This window comes from Idiotropiscis lumnitzeri, chromosome 10 (assembly GCF_059441095.1).
Source record: "Idiotropiscis lumnitzeri isolate Australia: NSW breed Sydney's pygmy pipehorse chromosome 10, RoL_Ilum_1.0, whole genome shotgun sequence".
NCBI classification, from domain to species: domain Eukaryota; kingdom Metazoa; phylum Chordata; class Actinopteri; order Syngnathiformes; family Syngnathidae; genus Idiotropiscis; species Idiotropiscis lumnitzeri.
In genome coordinates, this window is record NC_142400.1 from 7,511,614 (window position 1) to 7,536,614 (window position 25,001).

The window sequence follows — 25,001 nt, forward strand, 5'->3', positions numbered from 1 at the left end:
AAATCAAATTCTTTAAATGTTACCCTTCGGTAATGAAATCATAATCATCATCACCTACAATGTATTTGTATACTTACAATTAATTATTAATTCTAATTAAAGTATTATTCAAAATTATTATTACATTAAATATATTAATACATATTACAAATAGTATACAGATACGTCATAATTAATATTATTCACTTGTTTTATTAATTAATTTATTGATTAACAATCACCAATGGGGGGGCAGTAAAAAGTATCTAAATGTGAGGTTGCGTCTGTGCGTGATCAAGTTACTAATGTATGCTTTGGTGAGATAATACAAATACAGTACTATTTTTTTCCATCATGATTTTCTCTGGCCTCTCTGTTGCTTTTTCGGCATTTTTTTTTTTTTCAACGAGTCTCTTATTGTTGGCTTTTGGGGGTTCCAGATGCTGAAACCGGAGCAGGCCTCTATCTGATATTTAGACAGCTGATTCAGTCAGCAGGCTACGTGCTAATCAGTGTGCTAACTGGCGTTATGGAGGAAGGGGGGGGGGGGTTAGCAGGGTGAGAAGGGGGCGGGGGTCAAAGATCAGCTTGCAAATCATTTAAGGAAATAGGAGGTGTGCGCGTGTGTGTTCAATGTCTAATATTTGGGAAATGTGGACGTGAGGTGGTGAAAAAAAAAAAATAGAATTTTGGGCTAAATTTGAAGGGCTTTTATCTGCATCAAGTTATGGTTCTAAAATCAGCCACATTCTTGGTAAAACTGGGTCATTCAATTTAATCGCTAAAATGAAATTATCAATATTCACAATTAGTATTGTTGTGTGTGTTCCTTAATAAGCCACCCTTGTTATTGTGTCGTTTCTGGGAAAATGTGTCATTTACCAACAACAACAAAATGCCAACTTGCAATGGAGACATTTGGGTTTACACAAGTCCCTTTTTCCTTAATTAGACATCTTTGTTATCCTGACTTTTTCAGAAAACAATATCACTTTTAACCACAATAACAACGAAAATGCTCATCAATAATAAAGTCTTATTGCCGATGGAGGAAACAGGCTAATTATTGTAGTTAGGTGACGAAAAAAAAATATCTAAAAGAAAAACAACAAAGGGCCTGTGTACACAGTGGAGGCTTTTAAAGGGGCAGCGTGGTGAAAAGCGATCACATTGCCGACGAGGACGCCAATGAGGCGACGGCGTTCGTGATAGATGGCGGCGATGAGGGCAGGCGGGAAAAGATCCCGTGGGTCAGCGGGGACGCCTGCAAGACCAATGCGTGTGCGTGCGTGTATCATGCACCGTCATGTGTTTTATATGGAACATCATGCTCGGCTCAGTCGAGGGGTCACAAGTGGCCCGAAACGTCCTCGCTGAAATGGGAAGATAAATACAGCTGACGGCTCACTGGAATCAATGACACATTTTTTTTTTTTTTTTTTTTACAAGGTTTGTGCTTTCAAATATGAGACATTTGTCTGCGGTTCTTTCATGTCAAATGAAAGCATCAAAATTCAGGGTTGGATTAGTTTAACAGTTTTTTTGCAGTTTTTTTTTTTTTTTTTAAAGAATATTGATGAAGCAACCAGTTCAGGGTGCACCCCGCCTTCTGCTCGAAGACGCCCGCAACCCTTGTGAGGAGAAAAGGATGGAATAATCATGAAGGCTTTTGTTAATTTATGTGTGGATAAATAATGCGCTCTGCTGCATTTGCATTCTTTTAAATTGTCTTGTGTTATGGCAAATCTGAGTATTTAGCCGCATAACATTCTAATATAGTGATTGCAAGCAAATTTGGAAATCTTGTTTGTTTTTCTTGTTCTCCTCAAATTTTGCAGAAGAACCTTAATAAATGTAAAAAATATGATTATATTCAACTATTTACACATGTCTCTACAATTACTAAATTAAACAAGTACTTTTCTTTGATAAGCATCCTTCTATTTTAGTGTGGTTGCTTTGTTTTGTTTTTAGAAAAAAATATATACCTCAGTAACTACTCTAAAAGCCATCCTTCTTATTGTGCATTTTGCTAGAAAAACATGTGAACTTGCAAGTTCCATCTTTATGTTTTCTTTTTTTTTTTAAGAACTGCCAATTTTCTATTTAATCATCTACACACCACAGTTGATGTAGGTGTCGCCTCCATTTTTTTGATTAACTGGTTTGCTCATTTTGGCAGAATCTCAAGTTTTTAAATATTTTAACCACATCTGTTCTTAAATAAAGTGGAAAATTTAGACGCTGCATACATAAATATTTAATTGCCTCTATTTTCACATGACATTGGATTTCTAAATGAAAGTTAAATTTAATATATAATCAAATGCAGGGCCAATTGTGCATTTTTAATAATATATTGAGGCGATCATACATTTTTATGAATTTTCCACAGTCATTAACATGATTTTCTGAGGGAAATTGTAACTATAATATGCTCTGTGATGATAAGTGAGTTTGACACACCTGTGCAAGAATGTAACCACTTAAATAAAAATAAATAAATAAAATAAATCACTCCTTATATACAAATATTTGTACTGAAATGTTAGTATTGGTACCTATGCTGTCACTTTTCCTCTTTCCGTTCCTCTTTTCGGCCTCTGCAGGTGACAGCGAGGGCCTGCCAAACTCTGAGGCGGCCCCAGTGGGGGTGCTGCTGCTACCCAGGCCGGGTGTAGTGGCGCCCATTGCAGGCCCCCCAGCGTGAGCCAAGTCCTGGGGTGCCGGCCCCCCGTCATGGGACAGGTGGGAATGCGGGTGGCAAAGGTTGGCCCTTGCGCCCCCGCTCCCAGGTGACATCTGTGGGATGTGCCAGGCGGCGGCCACGTGGTGCTGACTCTGCGGGGCCGGGTGGTGGCCGCGGTGGTGGTGCGGGTGGTGCGGGTGTTGCTGCGGGTGGTGGTGAGGGTGGTACAGGCTGTCTTCGGGGGCGTAGCTGGAGATGATGCAAGTGGATGGCGAGGACGTGGAGGATGAGGACGAGGAGGAGGCCAGGTCGGGGTAGGAAACGTGGTCCGAGCGTCCGTGCAGGGTGAGCGGGGACGGGGCAAAGGCGGCCGGGTGCAAACCCTGAGCCGGGGCGTGGGGGCTCCGCAGGCAGCCGAAAAGTGTGTGATCCATGGCGAAAGCTCCTAAAGCAACCGACAGCGCATATCCAAGAGCTCCTAAAAAGTTCCAAACGAAGAGAGGGGTGGCGTCCTTTCCTGGCGTAATCCGCTTGGTCTCCGGGTCGGAGCGGGATAAACCGAGTCGAGTCGAGCCGTGCCTCTCGGATGTCAGGCTGGAGGAGGTCCCGGGGAAGTCAGGGAGCCTGGCGAGGGGCTGTTATAAATAGGGTGTAACGTGAGAGGGAGGCTGGCTCACCGAGGGACGGCGTGCATGCGAAAGGAACGCCGCCATAAATCTGCTGGGAGCCTCAAGGAAGCAAAGGACGTTTTTAGGGAGCGAGGGCCCTCTTCAAGCTGCTTGCTTTGGTTCATGGTTATAACTCCACAAATAAATCACAAAGTCAACACGTTTTGCAGGTGTGTTCGGCCAGGTGAAAATCGACACCTATAAAAAAGAAATTGGCATTGGAATTCCTGTAAAATTCAGCACTCCAGTTTGACTTTGTAATATGAAATTCGGTAGGCCTCTTTATCACGCGTATAACCACAAAAGGAATCCAGCCTGAAAATGCACGGGAAGTCAGACATTTTGGGTTGGGACAGCCATTTTAGGGTTCTTCTTTGAATGTTTTGAAAAATTTGCATCCATAGCCCTTTTTAGTTAGGCTTGTCTATCACGAGTAAACACACAAAAAACTGCCAAGAACCCATGACTGAAAATGCAAAAGAAGTCAGCCATTTTGGTTTAAAGAAGTCATTTTAGGGTCACTTTGGTGAATTTCAAGGGATCCTGTGGATATTTTAAATATTCAGTCTTTGAGTCCTGTTTCGTTTAGCAGCAGGAAATTTGGTAGGCCTGTCTATCATGGCTAGACCCACAAAAACAAAACATCTCAAGAATCTAGCCTAAAAATGCTCAGGAAGTCAGCCATTTTGATTTGAGGTATCTTAGGGTCATTTAGATCAATTTCCAAGAATCCTTCAAATGTTTTGAAAATTTTGCCCAAGTAGGCTGCTTTACTTGAACATCATGAAACTTGATAGACTTGTCTATCATGAGTAGACCTAGAAAAAGCATCAAAAAGCATGATTTTTGGTTCGACGCAACACTTCCCGTTTCAGGGATCCCCCAAATAGTTCGGAAGAGAGTTTCACTTAGCAAGATGAAATCAATCCCACAAAAAAGTAAAAAAAAAAATAAGAAGCTATCTTTGAAAACATGCAGAAGGTCGGTCGGCCATGTTGGCTTAAAGCAGACATTTTCGGCCAATTTTGGCCATTTCTTGGGGACCTTTAAAAAATGAACGTCACCAAAAGATTTTGTCTAATTACCAACAAATTAGAATCACATATACAAGACGGATGAATTTCCAGAAATTCTTTGAATGTTTTGTAAAAAATCCCCCAAGCCAGTTTCAGCATGCAAGTAGGGAGTCTTGTCTATCATGGGAAGTAGCCCCACAAAAAAAAACTCTAAAGAGGCCATACCAGTAAACATAGAGGCGTAATATTGGTTTGAAGTGGCCATTTTGGGATAAGATTAGTTCCAGTAGTCCTTCCAAGACACTCCAACTGCCACCGAATTTGAAACCACATCAACAAGACAGATGAGTGATGCTTAAATACTCAAGTACTGACTTTGAGTATTTGTATATGGGGTGGTGTGGTATGTGTGACAAGAAATGAGGCGTCACCTGTGACCTCCCCAAAGGAAGACGGGAGTAGTCATCATCATGGTTGCTTCCTCTGGAGCGCCCCTCACTCGAGTGGGTTGCACTTCCCGTTGGGCAAACGCCAACCAACCACTGTTGACAAACATAGTTTAAGTACTATTGCATGGAAGAAACGATATAAATTGAAGGAAAGACAAAGACAAGGCAAGCAAATCCAACTTTAGAATTTCAAAAATACATCGGTTAATTTTGGCACTTGATTTTTATGTTAATATTAAAAGACAGTGGATATTTTATTAGGTACACCTCCGCAATCTAATGAAAATAAATGACCAAAATTCACAAAGATAATAATCTTCAGGGTTTAAGTATTAATGAAGCAAAATGTTTGTGAGTGCAGTTGCGATGCATTACATAGTTTTGGTTCTATTATTTAGCTACAGGAGGTGGTTGAAAATATTAGAAACAGTTGAGTTCATCCAACCAAAATAATAAACATCCAGTTGTGAAATGAATAGCTCAACTTGTCATCATTATTTTTGTAAATGGCAAACTAATGTGAAGTTTTGAGTCCTTTCAGTCGTCACGGTGACTGCAAATGTCTGCATACTCAGGGTGGGGGTGGGCAAGCGGGTGGGCCACGCCGAGAGGAAATTAATTCCACTTTGAGAGAGAAAATGACTTTAGCAGAAGGCCACGCTTGGAAAACTGCCATGGTCCAAGACGGAGGAAGAAGAAGAAGAAGAAGAAGCCTTTTCGTTGTATTTTTTTTTTAACAATCAACATTTTTTTTTTTGTTCTTCAACTTTTTCCTCGTTTTATTTCCCGTAAAAATTAAAACTAGTATCACCTTTACACATTTTTCAAGAACAATTTTTAATAATTCATTAAAGTGCAAACTAGCTCAGCTTTTTTCTTCCACAAATATTTAGTTTCTCCACATAAAACAAACTTTTCCATCTATTTTTTTTTTTTTTATTTAAACTTTTTCACAATTTCTGTACATTCATCATTTCACAAACGTATACTTTGTTACAAATTAAATTGTCTTAAATGGTACGTACTGGTACTTTTTTCATGTAAAATTCTTCTTGGTAAAACTTTTCTGGCTTAAAAAAATAAGACTGATCTTAAAATGTTTGCTCTACAAACTCTACAAAGCAAAAAAAAAAAAAAAAAAAGTCTGCCTGTGCAACCCATTACACTTTTTTGAACGTACAATTGAATTATTAATTTTTCTTTGGTCTTCATTTAATTGCACTTTTATGTCAAAATGGCTAACATGAGCTAAGCAAGAAAAGCTACAATGTAATTTTTCTTTTTTTTTTTTTAGTTGTTTTAAAATATCGTTCCACTAAAATCTAGAAATTCCTTTATTTGCTAATCAGATCAAATAAACTTAAATTTATCAAACTTTCTTCCCAATAACATTTCTACTCGTGGGAGTGTGTGTCAAACTCCTCCAATGTTTGTCTTACAAATGGAGGCTATTAGCAGGTTAGCGGGAGCTGCGCACTGGAACAGGTTTAGCACACCCACACGCGCGCACACACACAAACACATGTTTTCAATGGTACCACTGGTGGCCTGTGGCGAGGTCCATTGAGTTTGAACCCCTTTTTTGTTCTCTTTCTGAACTCCAGCTGTGAGAATTGATCATGTATGCCAGCTCTGCTCCACATTTTATCTTTATTTTTTAAATAGAGTCAAACCTTGCTATATGGCTGTTTGCAGCCCACCATATTGCGGATATTTATCATTTAGTGACGTCAAGTGACTTTTAATTATTTTAAATGTGCTAAAAGTGTATGGGAGGCGTAAAACTTAATAAAAACATATATGGTCTATATTGTGAATTTTCATTTTTATCGTGGTTGGGTTTGAAACGTATCCCCCCGCGCAGTCACTGCATGCATACTGTAAATAATCAGAAACAAAAACCAACGCACCACTGTTGACAAATATAGAGGACAAATATTCTCGCGGTAAATGAACCATTTTAGAGAAAGGGAGGAAGAGAGCAAGAGAAACGAAGACATGTTACGTCATAATTTGTTGGTCTTTGAACACACTTGCACCTATTTAGTGATCTCATGCTCTATAAAGGTACTCCGGCTGCATCCTGGCCTGATTCTTTTCCCTCCACCCGGCTGCCCACCCGTCTCAAGGCGTCAAGCAGACGTTTGGTGTGATGCTGTGCAGAGGCCCACGCCGCACCTCAAACAACCACGGGGTCACAGCACTAAAACCACCATTTAAATCCGGACTAGCCCGCGACCGCCAAAACCACAAAGGAACGGGCGCCCAGGACACCATGGGTACCGGTTTAGCGCCAGGCGCACACACGTGTCGCCGAGCCCGTTTCCGGCCAGACTAAATTCGTCCGCGCCTTTCCATGCTCGCGCCAGGTGGGGAAAGACTTCACACGTCCCAAAATGGTTGAAGTGAATCAGGACAACTTTCATGTGGCCGAGCGGACCCACCCGATAGCGCCACACATCCTATTGGGGCCACTTTAGTCGCCGTAATGCATCAGTACGGCGTGCTGTGTCCCTCCGGAGGTCCACTAAGCTAAACCATTCAGGAGAGTGAAGTCACCGTTTTGAGGATTTAACGGCTTCATTTGCTTTTTAAGCTTCCTCCGCTTTGTGGAAGGTTCCAAATAAGTTGGTATTCTGCCAATGCAGCAACCATTCTAAAAGCTTTAAAATCAAAATACAGTACAATTTTTTCCATCATGACATCCAGCCACTTTGCTATTCACTTTTACTCACTCTTAACCAACAACCAGCAGCGCAACTGACTAATTAGCTGACTAACACGTTAACCAGCAACCATCCAGTTAATAAACTAATCAAGTCAAGAAGTTACCAAGTGACAAACTAAACACTCTCCCACTAAACAATTTAGCCACCCAAATAACCAACCAAAATGACAACTAAGTAAACAACCAAAAGAACAACTAACTAACTGTTAAATAAACGACCTGAATGACTTAATAAAATACCCAAACCCGAAATAACCAGCTAAGTGATTAACTTAATAACAAAACGTCAAACACATTTATTAGTATGCTAGCAAATTAGCCAACTAAACTAACAAATTAATTACATGATTTACTAATTAACTGACCAACGAACAAATGAGTCAACCACCACGCAACAAGCTAACGGCTTAGCCAACTACCACCAAATTTAAAAAAAATAAAAAGAATTGAACTAACAAACCAACCAACAAATTCGACATAAACAACTCACCAACGAATCAACGAAACCACCTAAGCCATCTTCAGCCAACCAACCACAGATGTTGCATAGGTGTCAAGTTGGCGTCCACAGAGGGGTTTGATTTAAGGTCAGAGCCACAACTTCCCTGTTGTGGTAGCTGGTCTGCCTCGATAAAGATTAGATATACATTGCATGCTTATCACTCTTATTCACAGATTAGCTGTGATGACATCATCGTCGCGCACGCCGTCTAGACAAATAACCACAAACACCTGGATGTAGGAAATTGACGCTCATATTACCTCCTCTACTGCGTATCGAACATTCTTTAGTGACCATTATACGACAAGCAGTGTCGTTTCCGATTAAATAATTTACAGAATAGATGCAACTGCTCAATAAAGTAGAAAACATCAAAGTCAAAAATCAAAGCAAAACCACCTTAGTACTTTGTTGCCTTTCAGACAAGTCAAGAAGGATAATGGCACAAGTGTCTAATATTTAGCGACAAACTGACTAACCACAAGTCAAGTCACTGGAGTCTTGTTGCCCACCAGAGGACAGCGAAAGCCATTGCAGACAAAAGTCGATATTTTGAGTCTGGGGAGGTGAAGCATTGACTTGTTCTCCAACACGATAATATTTTATTTCATTGTCACTGTGCAACTTGTTCTCCCGAGCGCGCGTTAGTATAAAACAGGCATCCGGATATACATAAAAGAGTAGTATATCCGCCACTGTACGATTAGTCATTTTTCGCAAAGGATAAAGAATATATGACTATGTGCTTTATTTTAATTCTGTCATGTTTGTCGCCATCGTTTGCGTACAAATATTCATTACTTTAAGGATTATACCACCAAGTAACCAATGCTATTCCTTATCTGTCTATTGCGTTTTGAATTTCTTCTTCGCATAATGCTAAAAAGATTCATCGGGCAATTGTCCACAATCAACCAAAACTGCTGCTTGTAATTTAGTCCCCTAGTACGTACAGTAAGTATAAAACATAAAACCATTTGATTTCTTTACGTTCTCTTTGATTATGGTTTTATATACCAGAGAGCTATTTTTATTTTTTTTTAAAAAGCAACCATTTTTTTTTTAATTACGATAAGTCAAGGGGAACAGAAAAGGGAACTTCCCAAACTACTGCCAAAAAGTTGTAACCATACAATTGCCTACTCCAGTCATTGATTGATTAATTGATTGATTGAAGTGTGTAAATGCAATGGCCATGAAGTCTATTTTTAAGGCAATGTAACTTTTCCCCGGCCATATTTCTTCGAGGCCCACTAGTCAGCCCCGCTTGCGAAGCACAAATGTTTGCTTGACATTTATCCGCCTGCAAATAAACAGCACCACACCCCAGCGGGCCGGGAGTTCAAGGGTTATTGTTGCTTGGTGTCAGTCAGATTTAGCTCTCGGTCACCCCCCCCCTCCCCCACCCACCTCCTACTGCATATTTTTCAAATCCCGCCCCCCTCAAGGGACACCATCTTGCTCTGCTGTCTCCAGACGTTCCCAAGCATTTCCCCCTCCCAAGTTGGGCCATGGTCCAGAACAATTCCACGTCGTTGCCCAATTAGGAGAGTCTTTTAAAAAAAGAGACGGGTTTGTGTCTGTGTGGACATGACGCATGGTCAGGACAATGGGAGGATATAGACACATAAAAACCTGCAGTCGTCGTGACAACAGGGGTTAAATAGGGCACCTGACAGTATACTTTGAAGTTGAAGTGACCCCAAAAGTCGAACATTTTCAAGGAATAATTGGAAGCTTGTCAAGATATTAGCATTACATAAACGTAAAATATTTACCATGCTTATTTAAACAGACTTCATTTTCAATTAGTTTGTTTTATTACATCAATCATCTTTAAGGAAAGTAATACAGCGATCGGTACTCTAGCACCCTCTATTGACCACCTATCATTATGTCTTACGATGCATATTTTACAATTTTTTTTTTTTAAATGTGATTCATCAAATATCGATTGCGAACTTCTCCAGACGTTGTACGTGGGATGGTTGCGGGCCGTCCTTTCGCAGCTTTGCCAAGTATTGATAGTATTTGTATAACTGCGATATAATGGTTGCGAGGTGGAAGGCCTAGGTACCAAATTCACAAGAATTGATATAGCCTGTGTCACCACATCTGTGGAAGTCGTACTCTCGAACCGCCAGCTGTCTCCGTGGTCACCGTCCGGAGAAGCGTGTATGTTGGGCGGGTCTGTCTGTAAACGTGGAAGAAGAGGCGGTTTGGACGGGATGGGCCACGCTCAGTTCCAGGGCTTTCCAGAACCTCCCGGGGGCTTCATTAAAACAAAAGGAGGAGAAGGAGGGGGGCGTGGCGGGTGGGTGGTGGGACTTCCTGTTGAAAAACGATGCACGCCGACAGCGGTCCTGAAGGAACCCGTGTGGGCAAAAAGCTGCTGTCATGCTCGGGGGATTAAAAAAAAAAAAAATCAGTAGTTGTCTTCATTTTTTAAATCAAGTACCACTTCAAAAAGTACTTAGCTCTCCAAGTACCACCATCATGACCAATATTGGTCATTCATAGAAAACAAGGCTGAGGTTTTCTTCCAAAAACATATTCTCATAATTAAGTCAGGTTAAAAACAGTGTGAACATCAACATTAAGTGAAAAATGCTGAAATAAAATTCAATGAAACCACACTGCAAATAAAGGTCAAAGAAAATTTGTATGGAAATAAAAGCAAAGGTATCAAACTGTTACAGGTGCAGCCACACATTAAAGTTGTTTGATAAGATTTCTCAAAAGTCCGATTTTACTCTGAAGCCATGTTGCCCAACCCTGCCCACAACACACTGCAACACTCTCATTTCATCTTGTTTCCAGAATAAAGTGCTTACGGTTACTCTCCACTCAACGCGACATAAAGTCTTCAAAACATTCTGCTTGTTACGAATGCGATTAAAAATATTGTAAACAAGGCTTGGCTTTGAACAACATTACCATTTAATTCCCCACTTTTTCATTCCCACTCCTTCCTGTCTCCCACAACTTTTTACAGTCTGAGCTACGGTCCAACTGTCATTAAAAAAAAAAAAAAAAAGTGCAGCATAACAAGAATAACGCCGTGTTTTCCCCCCCTTCCCATTGTCTTTGACTGCTTCCGAGCTGTAAATTTTCTCCACGCACAGACGACAGTGACTTGACTTTTCCGCACCGTACAGTATATTCTCCAATTTATCTGTTGCCCAAAATGGAGACGGAAAAGAGGAAGGAAGCGGCACCTGGAGCCTGACAGGCGCATTAGTGATGTTCATCATACAGCAGGAAACAATAGAGATTCCTGAACCCCGAGTGGGACGATCCCACACACTTTTCCATTAGTATAGCAACGGGACGTCTCAATTTGTCTCAGTCTACCATCTACTCCTGACAAAAATGACAAGGAATCAGACAGAAAATGACACAAGTGGGAGTATGAGAATTTTGGAATTATCTGGCAATCATCTGTATTTTTTTTGGGGGGGGGGTGTAAATCCCCCACTGCTGCTCAGTTAGACTACAGAATGACAGTGAATCCCTACGACATATCGGTTCATTGATAACACACTCGTTAGTGCACATTTCTAAGCAAATGACTAATGATTAGTGTCTATGCATGTATCGGTTTAAGCAACGGATATTTCAACACAAACAGTGGTGCAACACACGTGGACAAACAATATCACAATTCTCATTGGCATATATTCTTTATCCTCTGCTAAAAAAAAAAAAAGACTAAAATAAATGCATCTTATTGATAAAGCACATGAATGCGAATTTCATTTTGGGACTCACTTGTCAGGATGCTGGAACGCCCAGCCCGGTGCAGAGCGATTCGCCAAATCTCCAAACGAGCGCATCAAGGCTTGCGCCTGTATAAAAATAAATCAAAATAAGACAGTATTCATTCATGCGCCGTCTATGAAAACTAAGAACATTTTCATTCTCATGATAATTTTAGTTAGTTTTGCGAACGTAAAATGTAGGTAGGTTTTGTTATTTTAAAAAGCATTTTGGTTTTTATTTTATTTTGGTAATGAAAAAAAAAAATCTTAATTTACTTTATTCCATTGGCTTTAATTGACTAAATAAGTAGTAAGCAGAAGGTGTCATTTTAAGACACTTCTCAGACGGTCCAAGTGTCAAGAAGAGTTGATAGATTTGTTAACAATCTATTTTCAACACACTAAATTGGTTGATGACACATAACTATAACAGAAGACGCAAAGACAGACCAGTTGTTATCTATTTGAGAAAAAATATTTCTTTTTTAGGGGGGGCATACATGGCTTCCGTCCAACAGCAATGATATTCATTGTCATCGACTTGAATTACTTCATAGGGACTAAAAAATAAACGGGCGGAGGCAAGCAAGGAGAATTGAATAAGCAAGAGAGTCAACTTTTCATTTCTTCAAAGTGATTTTATGCAATAGCCTCTCCTTTATTGACAGGCACTAAATAATATTCTAAAAAAAAGTCTTTTAAAAAGTAGAAATGTGCTTAGTGTATCTGAGTGGTTTAAAATTATATTTTATAAAGGGTTTGTGGTTTCACCAATCGCAAGCAATGGCAAATAATCACGTGGAAAAAGACAAGTGGGAGTTTTTGGAATTCTCTGGCAATCCTCTGCATTTTTTGGAGGAGTGTAAAATCCCCCACTGTTGCTCAAACATACTACAGGGAAATGGAAGCACGAAAAAAAAAACAAAAAAAAAACAGTGGGAGATGTTGGCTTCATTAGCAGCAATCATCTTTGTGCTGAAAAAATAAATAAAACACTTTGCAACTCGAATATCGTGTTGCTAATTTGCTTTCCATTTGCACGGTTTGCACAGGTTTAAAGTTATTCACACATGCGCGCACACACACACACACACGCACACACACAGCTGCTGTTTATTTTTTATTGTCCTTCAACCAAAGGCCTTTTCGGGAAATTGGCCCAAAGTCTTTCATAGGGGAAAGTTGCACATTTTAATATGTCATACAGCCTCGAAAGCCATATAATATTAGATTGTATTTATTGTAATATGATGGAAATTTAACAAATTATATATATATGTATATGTATATATATATATAGAGAGAGAGAGAGAGAGAGAGCGAGAGAGAGAGAGAGAGAGAGAGAGAGAGTCAATAACAATAGTTGGTTCTATTGTTCAAGTGTAATAACGTAACGTAACAAAAAAAATTCTACAGTATCTCGACATTATTTATTACATGACAAAAATTTGGTAACATTTTTTAGCTAGCATCCATAAAGTAATGTGGCGGGCCAGATCTGGCCTCCGCTGTTCCTACTAATTTTCACAAATGTTTTCTGGATGATAAATATATAATGGCTTTCCCTATTTTTTTCTTCCATTGAATTTTAATTGGACAATTGTTTTTGTATATTAGTCGTATCATTTAAATTATTTCCACCATTTTTTCCAAGCATTGGCTCATCTACGTGGCAATAATTACATACAACCACAAGTATGAGTTACTGTGGGGTCACCTCAGGAGAAACGTTTGGGGAAGAAAGCCCAGTCTAGAATTTAGTTCAATTCCAAACACAGAGGAAAAAAAGTCCAATGTGAATAAATAGATGCTTCTTGTTATGCTAAAGACTTTTAGGGGGCTAATTTCCAAGACAAAGAATCAATGCACTTTGACCATCTATCAGTTATAATTGCCCCATTTTCTCTGCTAATGAAGTGTTACAAAAGCAGGATGTGTTTATCCTCTGGATTTTGATTACAATCGCCTAATAATCACACACGCACAAACGCCTGCGCACAAAAACGATTTGCACGCTGACAGACCCACACCAGCAACAAACCCACAACTCACACACGCACACGTACAGTATACAGAGTAGACGGGGGAATTGTTGGCGGTTTGGCGCGCAGCATTGAAAGTGATCAGAGCAACAAAAGGTTGCAAGCGTAAATAAGTCATAAATCTTTCCCACATCAGCGGAACGTTCCTTGTAAACACAGCCGCTGATGGAAAAATGGACCGCATTCCTGTTGCTCCCCACAAGAAAGAAAGAAAGACAGAAAAAAGCTCAGTCGAAGAAGGAAAAAGCCCTCACGGGGTTTTAAAAAAAAAAAAAAAAAGGGAACCCGCCTTTTTTGGGGCCGCTTTCCGCGCAGCATCTGCTGCCTTTTTCGTGTCAACAAAACGCCTTTTTCGGAAAAGAGAAAAATGAAGACTGGCTAACGGAATTGATAGTAGAATAGCCATTCACGTTCAAAAGAAAACGGCCATTCAGTAAAAAAATACAGTGGTGGCTGAAAACCTAAACTTTTTTTTTTCTCGAGATGCCTAATTGGCCCATTCTTTGCCTTCACTTGCGAGTGTAAAGTTGAGATGCGAGCGCTGTATGGCGGCAGGAAACCGAACCTCACGAGGGTCGCGGGGGGTGCCGGAGCCTATCCCAACAGACTTCGGGCAGTAGGCGGGGTACACTCTGAACTGGTTGCCAGCCAATCGCAGACCACACAAAGACAAACAACCATCCGCTCTCACCCTCACACCTAGAGACAATTCAGAGCATCCAATCAACCTACTATGCATGTCTTTGGAATGTGGGAAGAAACTACCCGGAGAAAACCCACACAGGCACGGCGAGAACATGCGAACTCCACACAGGAAGGCCGATCCGTTTATTTGCACTTTTAGCTGAAGATTACGGTCCAACTAAACATGAAACTAAGAGAATTTCATGCGTATTTAAAAAGAACCACCTTCACTACATTAATGCTGATAATATGACAATACTTAAAGGCATATATTCTTTATCCCATGTGAAGAATTTCTAATATTACGTACTGAGACGTGAAAAGAGGTGCTGAGTATAAAGTAAAGTACTGTGTATTCATAAATCTTATGCTGCCCCCAGCTGGACCTGGTGCTCATCCCAGAATGAGCATCACGATGTGAATTGAAGGAGAAAATAATTAATTATGTCATTCATATAACAACAAATAATCTTATTATTATATAAATATCCTTTTTGCATCATGAATGATAAACCACAAACTGAACCGTAGTGTGCCTTTGACTCAGCAGCCCCTTCCCCGCACGCCCCGTCACCAATACCATGATAGGCCGTGAGAAAACGTAGCGAGACTTGAATAGAGAGAGGGAAAAAAATGGCCAACACGCTCCAGCGCACGAAACTTCGGGCAAAGGAGCTGCTGGGAACAGAGTGTGAACGCAGCCATGGTGATTGACTTATATTTTTCGGTATACGGTATGTGTGGCGACTGTGAATTACAGAGCGGCTAATATCCATTTTATTTGTTTGTGCGAAAGTTCACGAGGTCACGCTATAAACCTGGCGGCCAATATACTGGTCAGCTTCAGGCCTGTTGAGTTCGAGCTGTGATTTGTGCGTGGGGGGCATGCGGAGTGTGTGAGGGAGAGAAGGGTTTGAAAAGTGATACGACACCATTTAAACGTTCCAGCATGGACGCATGCGAGGAGGCGAACTGAACTTTTAGGCACCTATCGGGGTGTGCGCGTGTGTAAGTGTGAGTGTATGCAATTGACTGTGTGTCTATACATGCGTGGTTTTATATTTTAGTGTGAGGGTGCGTGACATCTAAGGCGAGGTCAAGTGAGGAGTAACAACCTGGCTCACGTCGATAGCTCAAATTAGCAACGCTTTTTTAACGGGTCGGGTGGTGGTTGGGTTGCGGTGGGGTGGGGGTGGAGGGGCTGCCTCCCACGCCGCCGTCTCCCCAAGAAAGAACCCCATTATCGGGTTCGCTCCGTGGCACGGACGACCAACGCCTCCATCCGAAGAATGGAGAATCGTAAAACTTCCCCATGACATAAAACAAAGCAAAGGCTTTGACGTTAGGTTTTTTTTTTTTTTCCCCCCAAAAGGGAACCAGCTCTGAGTTTATCCTCCTCGTCGTGCACCAGCTCGTCGGACTTGGTTGCATTCGGCTGCACCAAGAAATAAATCATCTCTCTTTGTACGTGGTGGTGGCGGTGGTCATAAAGTAAAAATACTTGGTTGCTTATAGTAAGTAGATATTTATTTTTCTGACTACATCTGACTTTTACTGCCAACATTCGAAAGCAGACATCGGTACTTTCTACTCTATCGAAACAAACTTGTTATGATCAACTTCCGCGGATGGAGAATAGAGAGAAAGGTAACGTCAAACGCGCTTGAGATCGTAACAGACTGAAAGACTTCATAAGTGACCTTCAATTACATGTGAAGTGTAAAAAAAAAAAAAAAAAATGGATAACACTTCTAAGGAGTTGCTGTAGACCACAACTCACATCCCGGCACTCACATGAAGACTAACCAGCAAAGTTTCACTCCCAAGGCCATGCCTCTTAAAGGCACACCTACAACACAAATCCTACCGCACAAATCACAATTTAAAAAGACAGTTTATTTCTTAATATTCCCGTACCGTTTGTACTTTTTACAAGTACTGAATCGGTATGTTTACTTTTCACCACAGTCTACCAAGAATCTCTTCTTGTACTTAAACTTCGGAGTACTTTTGCCACCTCTATTTGTAAGGTTTGTGGCTGTCTGCAGTACAGAGTGCCGCTGGCTCCCGCTTCGGAAGAATTAGCCACTCAGACATTACCACATTGGATTTTTTTGCAAGCACCACAGGCCCCAACGGGCCTCTTTCTTCCACTCTCTAATTAGATTAACTGGGTCCCTAATCTGGCAACCCGGGGATTTCAATCTGGCGGCCCGTGCCACCGACGGCTCGCCCCGGTCCAAGCGGGAGGAAATGACCTAAATGCGGGTCTACACCCATTGCTCAGCTGGGTAATGAAGACATGACGGATGTGGAGAGAAGGGGGGGGGGATTTGTGGGCCAACCGAGGGCTTGTGGTCGGGGCGGACATTTTGGGAGGGAAGCTGGATGCACAGGCCACCATCACGGCTATAAAACAACCAATGAGGAGCAAAAGAAGGGAGGATACCATTGGTGCGCATTCACGGCATCAGAGGCACAGACCGACATTTACAAATTACAGTATTTGTTTCATGAAACGGTATTCATTTCTCCCCAAACGGCCTTTCTATTTATTTTTTAGCATTTATCTTGGCCGTGCCGCTTCCAGTTTGTTTATTTGGCTGGTCGATTTAGACGTCAGCCTCCATGTGTTGCCATCTTAGTGTAGTTGTAGTTTAGCTGTAGTGTAAGGTTGCAAGTAAGTTGTGCGATGAACCACATTCACGACATGACATCTACAATGGCTCTCGGCTTACTCGTTTTGTACGCATGGATTGACATATTCACACATTTTTCTCTTTTTTTTGGGGGGGGGGTTCTTCTACCTCATTTTCTCTTTTTTATTAATGGAAAACATATTAAATGTTTATCAGCATTAATTGAAGAATTTTGAGGGTCTAAAATTATTTCCCCTCCAATGCATTTCAAGAGGTGTCAACTGAGTGTTCTCGCTATTCACAGGCTGACGCGGGTGGTCCCTATCACCTATGAATAGCGGGGGTCCACTGTACGGCACACTACAACTCACTCCTCAACAACTTTGTACACTTGACTGAGCAAGGCCTGCAAGGAGCCTGGTGAAAGGGGGGAAGTAAGGGGAGCGCGTTCATGGGAAACATCATCCAGGATTGGTCTCTAAGGTGTCGTTATTTTGCTGAGAAGGGAGAGAGAGAGACTTTGGGCTACATTTTGTGCTCTAAAATTCCATTTGAAAATCAAACATGGGCAAAAGCCACATAAACAAAAGTTATTTTCATGGTTTTTTTTTTAGGAAATTGAATTAAGCGAAGGCAGCATTGGCCAGTAGATAAAAGTGTAATTCAAAATCCACAGGGTAATGAAAAAAAATAATACAAATCTGCAGTTAAATGTTTTCAGAAGTACAGAAAATGGAATACATGCAAAGCAGTACAGCACAGTAGTCATTTAGAATGCAATGTCTCCTGTCTGATATGCTACTGCATTAAATCTGCATACATTATTCTGTGTAACAAGCCGCCCGAAAAAAATGAAATAAATAAATAAATAAATAACATATAACTTACTTTTCATAGCGATTTGTATCCATCATACATCGTACAGTCTTTGACCTTCAATCCCGTCACGTCACCAAACTACGCACAAATTCTGGAATCTAACCTGGGTCAACTATGCCAACCACAACACCACGAGGCTCGCGCCTTACCGGGTCCGGACCCTCTGTGGTGAAGCACAACCCGACACCGCTAGCCGCCATACACTTTGTGGACCGCCACAGAACCACCCAGTAACCCAGGGGACAAGCCACATGGAGGACAAGGCCAGGAGGCAGACAGGCGTCAGGTACAAGCAAGACTGAAACAATGTTAGAAATACAAAGAGGCATTAAATATTACATAAATGTTTACAGAACATTACATATGATGTAAATATGGTACATTAGGGCATATGTTGTAGAACATTAAATATGATGGGAATTTTATGGTACAGACAATAAATATGTTGTTAGGGTACACACAAAAGCAGTCCTTCTGAAAAAGTAGAGTGAGCGGTGCAATGCTAGCAAGGCGAGTGAGACCCGAGGGAACATGTTTTTTTTTTTTACCTAATGTAATTGCACATCCACTACAGTAGGTGGCAGTGGTGGTCGATTATTATCCATTTTAAGAGGGAGCATGAGCATTAAGGCGTCGGGTTATTCTTTGTTTTTAGTTGATCTATATTTCTTTGTTTTAATTAATGCCAATAAGGATATAATGTTATACCAGAGGTGTACTGAAAACATTTTTCTACACAAGTGATATTATTTAGAGGCGGAGACTTGGGGGGTACAGAATATTTTCTTCTTCCGAGGCGAGAATAAGAGAAAATAATTGAGATGCCCTGCATCACAAGCATAGGCAACATAAAATGTATGTAAATATGGTAGCTTGTAGGAGTAGAACATGAAATATGACGTAAAAGTGGTACATACATAACATGAAATGAGGTGCGGATGGAGCAATGACAGCACTAGGAGTTGAAAAAATGTGGAATTGATTTGTCCCTTAGGCGTTCTCTAGGAAGGAAGAAATATTTCGGAAGACTCGGGCCAGATTGTGCAGCAAAAATAAGAAATTATGTTCTAATATATACAATAATTCAAACCGCGGTTGTTTGGGGTTGGGAAACTATTTGAATGTCTTTGTGTGTTGCGTTCACAATGTTATTTATAATTTGAAAAAGTAAACTCACACACACACACACACACACCCACACGCACACAAACACGTCTTCACCAAACAACAAGAGTCAAATGTATTTTCATATGATACTGTCAGAAAAATAAGTAAATAATTTAAATGTAAGCCTATACGTAGAATGTGTGCTCGTTTTTTTTTCCTACGTCCGCTTCTGCGTGTCGCCATGTCAATCAAATATGCGCAGGGCCTTTACCATCAGTATCGTTTACTTTGAGTAAAAGTCTGACTTTCTCGCTGACTGCAGATGAAGAAACGTGTATGTATTCGCCTTGAGAAATGAACTTGAATGTACTTGAAAAGTACAATATGGCCACCTAGTGGAACAAAACATCCATAACAACTGCAAGAAGAAAGTAATGGAACTGATCACCAGATGGCGCCATTGTCCAGCGCAACGATTGACGCATGGGTGTCTGGATGAAAGGATAAATTGATAGTTGGATGGATGGATAGATAGATAGAAGAAAATGTGGGTGGATAGTGGACTATTACAATCTTTTACGAATTAAATATGCCATTAGGTGTTACTTTCCGGTCAATGTTCCTGCCAGCCAACTTTTGTTTCCCCTCCCAAAACAAGAGAAAAAACAAGGTTCATCCATTCACACGCTCCCAGGAGGAAAACGAAAATAAATAAATAAATAAAAATAAAATGAAAGACAACATTTGCAATTTTGGACCAACCCTCCTCCAGCTTGTGGCGTTCTTGTGGGTTCATTGACTGTTGACTGTGAACGTGATAGCCAATGTATGCCTTTTCTGAAATAGACAGAACAACCCTGATCATAATTCTACTTCGTAGTTTTTAAAGGAGGAGTCAAGTTGAAAAATGATCTTTAGAATAATATGTTCGATGCCGCCACATGATCAAACCCACAAAACAGGTCAGCCGTCTTGTATTATTCAATTACCTGAATGTTTTAGTGTTTAGAACGACAGTTTTGATTCTCTTTTAGTTTTTCAGTCACCTGTCAGTGATAAAAACTTTGAACTTTAAAGTGGAAGTCAACTCAAGAAAATTATTAACGAGAATATGATTTACGCAGCCCCACTAGTCGAAACACGGCATTCTGACTAATGTTGCGTTTGTGAAAATGTGATCCACCCATATTTGTACACCTCAGGAGGGGGGCAATTTGCAATTTGCTCTCAACTGAAAAGGACATCAGAGTTGCTCAAGGCTCAGCAAACGACCAATCATGGCTCAGCTACAGAAAACAGGTGAGTCTTGATTGGTCGTTACCTGACTCTTGAGCAACTTTGATGTCATTTTCAGTCGACAGAAAGTGACAAAATGGCCGCCCGCCCCCCTTAGATGGCAAAAAAAACAGGTGGCATTTTCTGCTTAACTCATATTCCACAAACGCAATATTGATCAGAATGTGGAGGCAAATAGAACATCTTATTGCAAATAATTATTTGGGGTTGACCTCCACTTTATTAAGTGCTTCAGTTTACAGTTATAATCCTCAACACAAAAATCCTTCATAGATTCGGGAGTAGGGAATAAGAGAATGATTGCGAATCAGTCACTCATTCCCGACTTCTGAATTATCATGCGGGGATTTTTATATACAGCAATAATTCCCTCAAGTTTGTCATTTCATAATCAAATTTAAGAAGTGGGTGTTCTCCAATCTGGTGACCCACCCTGGCAGAAGCACCTTAAAACCCCTCCTCCGTATAAAACCAGCTGCAGCATCCTTCTCTTCATCACTAACTCCCTCCTCCTCCACCATGCACCAAGAGTCCTTCTCGCACTCGCTGCTTTTACTTTGCATCCTCCTGAGAAGCAGCCAGGCCCTCAACAACGACGCTACCGAGCATGCGGGAAGCCTCTTCCCTTACGTCGGTCCGCAGCAGGAGGACACAAAGCCGGAAAATGTGTCCCTGAACCGGGCTCGGTCCGGCGGGAGAGCGGCGGGGCAGGACAGAAGCGGTAAGATGAGATAAGTGAAAACCTGGGGCGGTTTGACTTGACCCCGAAGACGACTTTATCAGGACTTTTTTTTTTTTTTTTAGGAATACTATGTTGGTTTTCATTATACTTCACATTTTTGCCCAAAGTACAGTATGTGAGTACTTTTAACTCGTATAGTTGATTGCACTGTACCAGTTTTGATTACTTGGTACAATGTGCAAAAAAATAAAAAAATAAATAATTAATTAAAACCCTTAAAGAAGGCCATGGATGGGCAATATTTTGTATATATTGTACATTGAACCTATTTCACATGATGCAAAATGAAATGTAATGTTCATACTGGTACTTCATTTAAAATTCAAAACAATATTTAAAAAAAACAAAAAGAAAAAATATCAAACGTTTAATGTATTTGTGAACGTGTTAATTTAGTGCTTTATTTCAATATCTACAATAAATCAAATTATTTAATATGATGAATCCATAAAAAAAGAAGTGCTTCTTAATAACAATTTTTCGTGAAATTATTCCAACATATTGCTTGCATTGGACGAAAACCTCATATGTCCAAATTGGTGCGTTGCATTTTATTTTTTATGTATTTTTTTTTTTTTACAAATACACACTTTTGGTCTGTTCCCACATAGTCGGTTATTTCTTTTAGTTATGCATGTATTATTAACTTATTTACAAATTATTGACCAAAAGTGTTGGAAATGACTTGCTCTCTTTGACGGTGCAACGTTAGTGGCTCAACAAACATTTTTGTTGCTGCTTTTCATGAGGCATTATGGCGTTGGGGATATAAAAATCCACTGTATATATATATTATATATATCTCTCTAATCTCGTTGCACACTTGAGTACAATGACAATAAAGGGATTTCTAATTTGACCTTCTTTTGTGGGAAGAGAAGGTTTCCAAAACAGAAAAGTGTATCTTATTTAGTACAACATTCTGCAGCTGTATCTAGTTTTGTCTAATGAACGGTAGTTTAAAGAAGGGATGCATGCAGATGATTTTGATATTATTTTCCAATTAGGAGTTTTTAATAAATCCTTCCAATGCATAAGACAACTAAGCACCTGCTCCGGGCATCAAGACAACTTGAGGCTGTCAAGAACAATTAACTGTCAATAGAGACCAGAGTAGTATTTTATATTTTCACCTTTTTAATGCCTGTAGTTGTAATGAGGAACAACATTTTTTTTTAATCATTCTTATCATTATTAGTGGTAATAGCCTAGAAGTAAGTTTTATATTTTTAGAAGAGCAGAAAATTAGTAAAAAACAAAAAGAAAAGAAAAAGAAACACGAATACAAAAAAAAAAAAGTTCCACTTGATGTCACAGACTCGGTGATGACATCTCCCGTGGTGAAGTCATTCTATTCACCAGATGCTGTCACGGAAGGGCAGCCATTGTCAAGGAGACGTGTGATGTTATGAATGGATGCCGGTTTGAGTTACAGCAGGGGACAATTTGCAGCCTGCAGCCAAATGTAAGAAAAAGAAAAACATTCTTGCATTGACTTGCTGTTTGTTTTATGACACCAAAGTTGGGCGTTTCTCGTGTTTGCTTTTGAGCACTTTGGGGCTCCAATGCATTAATCCTAACCTTGAATTCATTTTCAAAGGAGGAGTGAATTGATTGACTTTTAGAGGTATGGTGTTTAGGCCCTTAAAAAGCTCCTCAAATCTGCTACCCTCCGAAAGTCAGAGTCATGATCAATGGCATAGCAATGTTGGACGGAGCAAGCAGGACAGAAACTTGAGGAAAAATGGAGACTATCATCATTCAAGCCATTTCCTCGACATGGAAGTATCTGTTTATGAGTAGTATGATAGGACGCATCATTATTGGCCACCCGGAGAAACTTGTGACATCAGTTTGAGTTGTCGTTTTGTGTCTATTGACATGAGTTTTGGGTATGTTCCCTCAGAGCGAAGCCAGATGGGTTGCAGAGAGCTGAGGTCCACCAAGTACATCTCGGACGGCCACTGCACCAGCATCCACCCCATTAAGGAGTTGGTGTGCGCCGGCGAGTGTCTCCCGGCTCAGATGCTTCACAACTGGATTGGTGGCCCCCACCAGTCCAAAAAGCTCTGGGCTCGCCATAGTACCAGCAGTAGCCCAGACTGGCGCTGCGTCAACGACAAAACTCGAACTCAGCGCATCCGGCTGCAGTGCCAGGACGGCAGCACCAGAACATACAAAATCACCGTGGTCACCTCCTGTAAGTGCAAGAGGTTCTCCAGGCAGCACAACGAGTCTGGACAGAAGCTTGGGGTTCCGATGTCCCCGCAGACGCAGATCCTACACAAGTCCAAGAGCAGGAAGTCGCTTGAAAAGAAGCACATGAGCCAAAACTGGCACCAGACTGCACCATGAGAACTGCATGCGTTGAGTGAGGCCTTTCCAGAAGACCAGTTCATCATGTTTGTAAACAATAGGCAGGGGGGCTACTTACGGGTGACAGAATGCAAGCGACCCAAATACAAAAAAAATATTGATTCAATGCCAACGTGTGCCAGTCGGCCCCTTTTACGGCACACGCCCAAAATTTGAAAAAAAATATATCAGTCCACTATTGAGAACTACTTAGACATCACACAATTTCTCCCATCAAACATGTATTATGTATTTAGAAACAAATCTCTGAATTCACATGGCATGTCTTTAATCATTTAGGAATTTTCAAATTTTTAAATCAGTTTACATTTTGGACTGTAAATACGGTAAGATTTCCGTCTCAATTTACCTCATGTAACATCTTTTCGACTGACATTTCACATATTCAAATGATGTCAGTAGAAAAGAAAACAAAAACCATCATTGAAACTATTCAGTCTGTTTTCTAATGACTCTGCCTTGGTCAAATGACATGAAAGGCTTCGTTTACACAAGTTGGCAACCATCGGAAATGGCTAAAGTATCTGCCACCTGGAAGTACAAGTGATGGTCATGGTGGAAAGGTCAATGTGGATTATGACGTCTCTCAAAAGGCTGGACTTGATTTATGCCAAATTAAAGGAGATCTTAAGGACTTCCTTGCCATTTTAATAATGTGAACAAAGACTTTACTGCGAAACACATGCATTGTTCCATGTAGCCACGTGCGAATATTTTTTTCTGTGACCACATCCAACACCAGTAAACGTCACCAAATAGCTAATAGGGATGTAATTCCAGGAATTTTCAAAGCTGGAAACTTTTCATGATAATTAATGTGAATGCAGTGGAATAAACCAGGGATTTAAAAAAATTGAAGGTTGGCTCATATGGAATTTAAGGTACACCGTAATACTCTTTCATGTGGGCAAAGAGAACTATTTTGTTTATGTCTGCTTAACAAAATGTCAGTGACTATGATCCTTAATTCCCAGTTAATTCCCATTACTTCCCGTGGAAGGTTTCCGATTTGGAATAGTTCTGAAATTCTCCATGTTAAATTCCCATGGAAATTTACTACAAACTTTATGGAAATGTACCGGAAATATTAAAATCCTTTGCAACTCCATCTTTAAGACAACATCAAGTGAATACTTGTACATGTACATATATGTAAAATTATTATTAATTTTTTTTTGTTTTGCATTTTTGTTTCAGAAATTAATTAAATAATGAAAATAATGATGTAATATATTAATGTGCTCCAATGTGTAAAAATGCTTTGTCAATAAAGTTTTAGTAAATAAAATGAGTCATATTTAAAGTGAAACTTTTTTGTCACCTCTAGTTATTATAGTTTGTGTCAGCAGTAACATATAGCAGTCTAGTGAGACTTCAATTGTGCATAATATTCCAGAATGTAGACGTTAACAATATTCATGATTATATAATAATTTCTACTCAT

The 25,001-nt window shown here is 40.3% G+C and overlaps 2 protein-coding genes across 3 annotated transcripts in view; one reads left to right on the top strand and one right to left on the bottom strand.

Annotated features, from left to right (window-relative positions):
- meox2a (mesenchyme homeobox 2a) overlaps nucleotides 1-25,001 on the bottom strand; it is a 32,333-nt gene that overhangs the window by 6,054 nt on the left and 1,278 nt on the right. The window contains exons 2-5 of one of the 2 annotated variants that reach the window (XM_088306137.1): nucleotides 18,186-18,334; nucleotides 11,803-11,879; nucleotides 4,784-4,894; nucleotides 2,541-3,534 (exon numbers count right to left, since the gene is read on the bottom strand). In XM_088306137.1, the coding sequence (XP_088162263.1) occupies nucleotides 2,541-3,102 (562 nt within the window). In that variant the 5' untranslated portion in view covers nucleotides 3,103-3,534; nucleotides 4,784-4,894; nucleotides 11,803-11,879; nucleotides 18,186-18,334. Of the gene's footprint in view, nucleotides 1-2,540; nucleotides 3,535-4,783; nucleotides 4,895-10,141; nucleotides 10,248-11,802; nucleotides 11,880-18,185; nucleotides 18,335-25,001 lie in introns of those variants that run through there. The other variant, XM_088306138.1, reaches the window with a different exon arrangement.
- Nucleotides 20,955-24,750, top strand: sostdc1a (sclerostin domain containing 1a). The gene is made up of 2 exons (XM_088307203.1): nucleotides 20,955-21,160; nucleotides 23,088-24,750. The coding sequence occupies exons 1-2, from the start codon at nucleotides 20,959-20,961 to the stop codon at nucleotides 23,534-23,536; spliced, it is 651 nt and encodes a 216-aa protein (XP_088163329.1). The 5' UTR covers nucleotides 20,955-20,958; the 3' UTR covers nucleotides 23,537-24,750.

Excerpts from the sequence above, each read along its gene's own strand:
- sostdc1a (XM_088307203.1), top strand. The coding sequence starts at position 20,959 with ATGCACCAAGAGTCCTTCTCGCACTCGCTGCTTTTACTTTGCATCCTC. Across the intron at positions 21,161-23,087 it reads GGCGGGGCAGGACAGAAGCG|AGCGAAGCCAGATGGGTTGC; the intron begins GTAAGATGAGAT and ends ATGTTCCCTCAG.